Source organism: Columba livia, unplaced genomic scaffold, assembly GCF_036013475.1.
Source record: "Columba livia isolate bColLiv1 breed racing homer unplaced genomic scaffold, bColLiv1.pat.W.v2 Scaffold_303, whole genome shotgun sequence".
In the NCBI taxonomy this organism is placed as follows: domain Eukaryota; kingdom Metazoa; phylum Chordata; class Aves; order Columbiformes; family Columbidae; genus Columba; species Columba livia.
In genome coordinates, this window is record NW_027043340.1 from 68,368 (window position 1) to 71,099 (window position 2,732).

Genomic DNA, 2,732 nt, shown 5'->3' on the forward strand with positions numbered 1-2,732 from the left:
GGAGTGTGATCAGCCCCCATCTCAGAAAGGTGCCAGCCCAGGGCAGCTGGAGCAAGACAGAGGGACAGAGCAGCTGCCCTCACTCTGCACTGACCCACAGGCACCCTCTGGTCTCGCAGGACTCGCTCTGTTCTCCCTGAGTGCAGCAGAAAGAAACACAAGAACACTCAACAGGGGAAATGGGGAGCAAATGTAAAAAACATAGAACTCTTAAACTGCCTGGACACTTCCCATCCCATAGCATTGGCAGTGCAGATGCTGACAGGCCTTTCTGCATTACAAGTGGTTTCACCTTAGAAAGCTGAACACCAGGACTGATCCCTGTCCCTGCTCAGTTCTGTAGAGGCAGATTGATTTATGAAGAGCCCGCAGGCAGAGGCATCAAACAAGGCTCCGGCCACGGAGCTGAAGGAATACGCCCTGTAAAAAGAAGAGTCTCTGTCTGTGATAGGTGGAGCGTCTTTGGAAAATAGTTTTCATTGTACTTGAAAAAGTCTCACCTAACATGTAACAGTGTTTCCTCCTATGACAGTGCCTCCTGTCCGAGGATGCAAACGTCCAACAGCAGCTCCATCACCCAGTTCCTCCTCCTGCCGTTCACAGACACACGGGAGCTGCAGCTCTTGCACTTCTGGCTCTTCCTGGGCATCTACCTGGCTGCCCTCCTGGGCAACGGCCTCATCATCACCACCATAGCCTGGGACCAGCACCTCCACACCCCCATGTACTTCTTCCTGCTCAACCTCGCCCTTCTGGACCTGGGCTGCATCTCCACCACTGTCCCCAAATCCATGGTGAATTCCCTCTGGGACACCAGGGCCATCTCCTACACAGGATGTGCTGCACAGCTCTTTTCATTTGCCTTCTTGATCACAGCAGAGTATTCTATGCTCACAGTCATGTCTTACGACCGCTACATTGCCATCTGCAAACCCCTGCACTACGGGACCCTCCTGGGCAGCAGAGCTTGTGTCCACATGGCAGCAGCTGCCTGGGCCACTGGGTTTCTCAGTGCTCTGCTGCACACGGCCAATACATTTTCACTGCCCCTGTGCAAGGGCAATGTCCTGGGCCAGTTCTTCTGTGAAATCCCCCAGATCCTCAAGCTCTCCTGCTCACACTCCTACCTCAGGGAGATTCGCCTTATTGTGATAAGTTTCTCGGTAGTATTTGGGTGTTTTGTGTTCATTGTGGTGTCCTATGTGCAGATCTTCAGGGCCGTGCTGAGGATCCCCTCTGAGCAGGGACGGCACAAAGCCTTTTCCACCTGCCTCCCTCACCTGGCCGTGGTCTCCCTGTTCCTCAGCACTGCCATGTTTGCCTACCTGAAGCCCCCCTCCATATCCTCCCCATCCCTGGATCTGGTGGTGTCTGTTCTGTACTCAGTGGTGCCTCCAGCAGTGAACCCCCTCATCTACAGCATGAGGAACCAGGAGCTCAAGGATGCTCTGTGGAAACTCGTATCTTAGTGTTTCCTGAAGCAATAAATTGCCCATCTGCTTCTACTTAGCAGTTTTAATGTGACTAGTTACAGGTTCTGCCTCTCATCTCTGTTTTCTGTTGTTATTGACATTGGTTTTGTTGTGATAATGTTGTCATCCCCTTTCTAAATCACTGTCTGCCTTTATTTTATAACCACTGGTTGTGTAAATGACGAGCCTTGATCTGTGTATATTTAAACAAAATAAAGGCCTTTTGGAGTTGCAGGGACAGTTCCTGTGTACATGGGTGGAAGGGAAAAGAGTCCATCCTGGCAGCCCTGCCAGGGAGCAGCAGCGCTTGTTCTTCCAGAGCTGTTCTGGTTCCACTCCCACACTCTCCTTCTCATCCCTGGTGTTGGTGCAAGGCCTGAGTGCTCTGGCAGCTTGGTCACCGTCCTGCTGTGTGTCAGTGCTGTGAGCGCAGGCAGGGACAGGCAATGGGCACTGCTGTGACAGAGCTGGACTCAGAACAGCCTTTCCAGATAGAAAGGTGATCTCCTATGGGCAGGGCATGATGGTTTATATCTTCTTGCAAAGTTTCTCTCAAGCATATTCCTACAAAAGTCACCCACAGATTAAACACCAGTGTACAGCTGAACAGTGTGTGTCTGCAGGGCTGGCACCCAGCAGTGTCCTCTCACAGCCAGGCTCCTGCCAGAGACCTGCAGGACCAGCAGAGCAGGGGCTGGGCTGTGCCCCTGTGCACTGGACACCCCACAGAATCTGCCCCAGGGCATCGTCATGGACGGGCCCCTCACAACCACCATTTCCAGCACTGGCCTCTCACCCACAGAGGTTGTTCTTCCCTCCATGGATGGACAATGAATGAGTAGTTCAGCAGTCTGGGTTTGCTTTGTACAGATGAGATGTGAGCACGCACATCATGTATGTGAGGTGACATGACCATGAGCCAGCACTGGGCCCTTGTGGCCAGGAAGGCCAATGGCATCCTGGGGTGTATTACAAGGGGAGTGGTCAGTAGGTCAGAGAGGTCCTCCTTCCCCTCTACTACGCCCTGGTGATACCCCATCTGGAATACTGAGTCCAGTTCTGGGTCCCTCAGTTCCAGAAGGACAGGGAACTGCTGGAGAGGGTCCAGCGTAGGGCAACAAAGAAGATTAAGGGAGTGGAGCACCTCCCTTATGAAGAAAGGCTGAGGGAGCTGGGTCTCTTTTAGTTTGGAGAAGAGGAGACTGAGGGATGACCTTATTAATGTTATATAAATATATAAAGGGTGAGTGCCACAAGGAT

At 52.4% G+C, this 2,732-nt stretch overlaps 1 protein-coding gene across 1 annotated transcript; it reads left to right on the forward strand.

Moving 5' to 3' along the window:
* The first annotated feature begins 548 nt into the window (after window positions 1–548).
* On the forward strand, window positions 549–1,796 carry LOC135578069 (olfactory receptor 14J1-like). Its single transcript, XM_065048258.1, has one exon. The coding sequence runs from the start codon at window positions 549–551 to the stop codon at window positions 1,467–1,469; it is 921 nt and encodes a 306-aa protein (XP_064904330.1). The 3' UTR covers window positions 1,470–1,796.
* The last annotated feature ends 936 nt before the right edge of the window (window positions 1,797–2,732 follow it).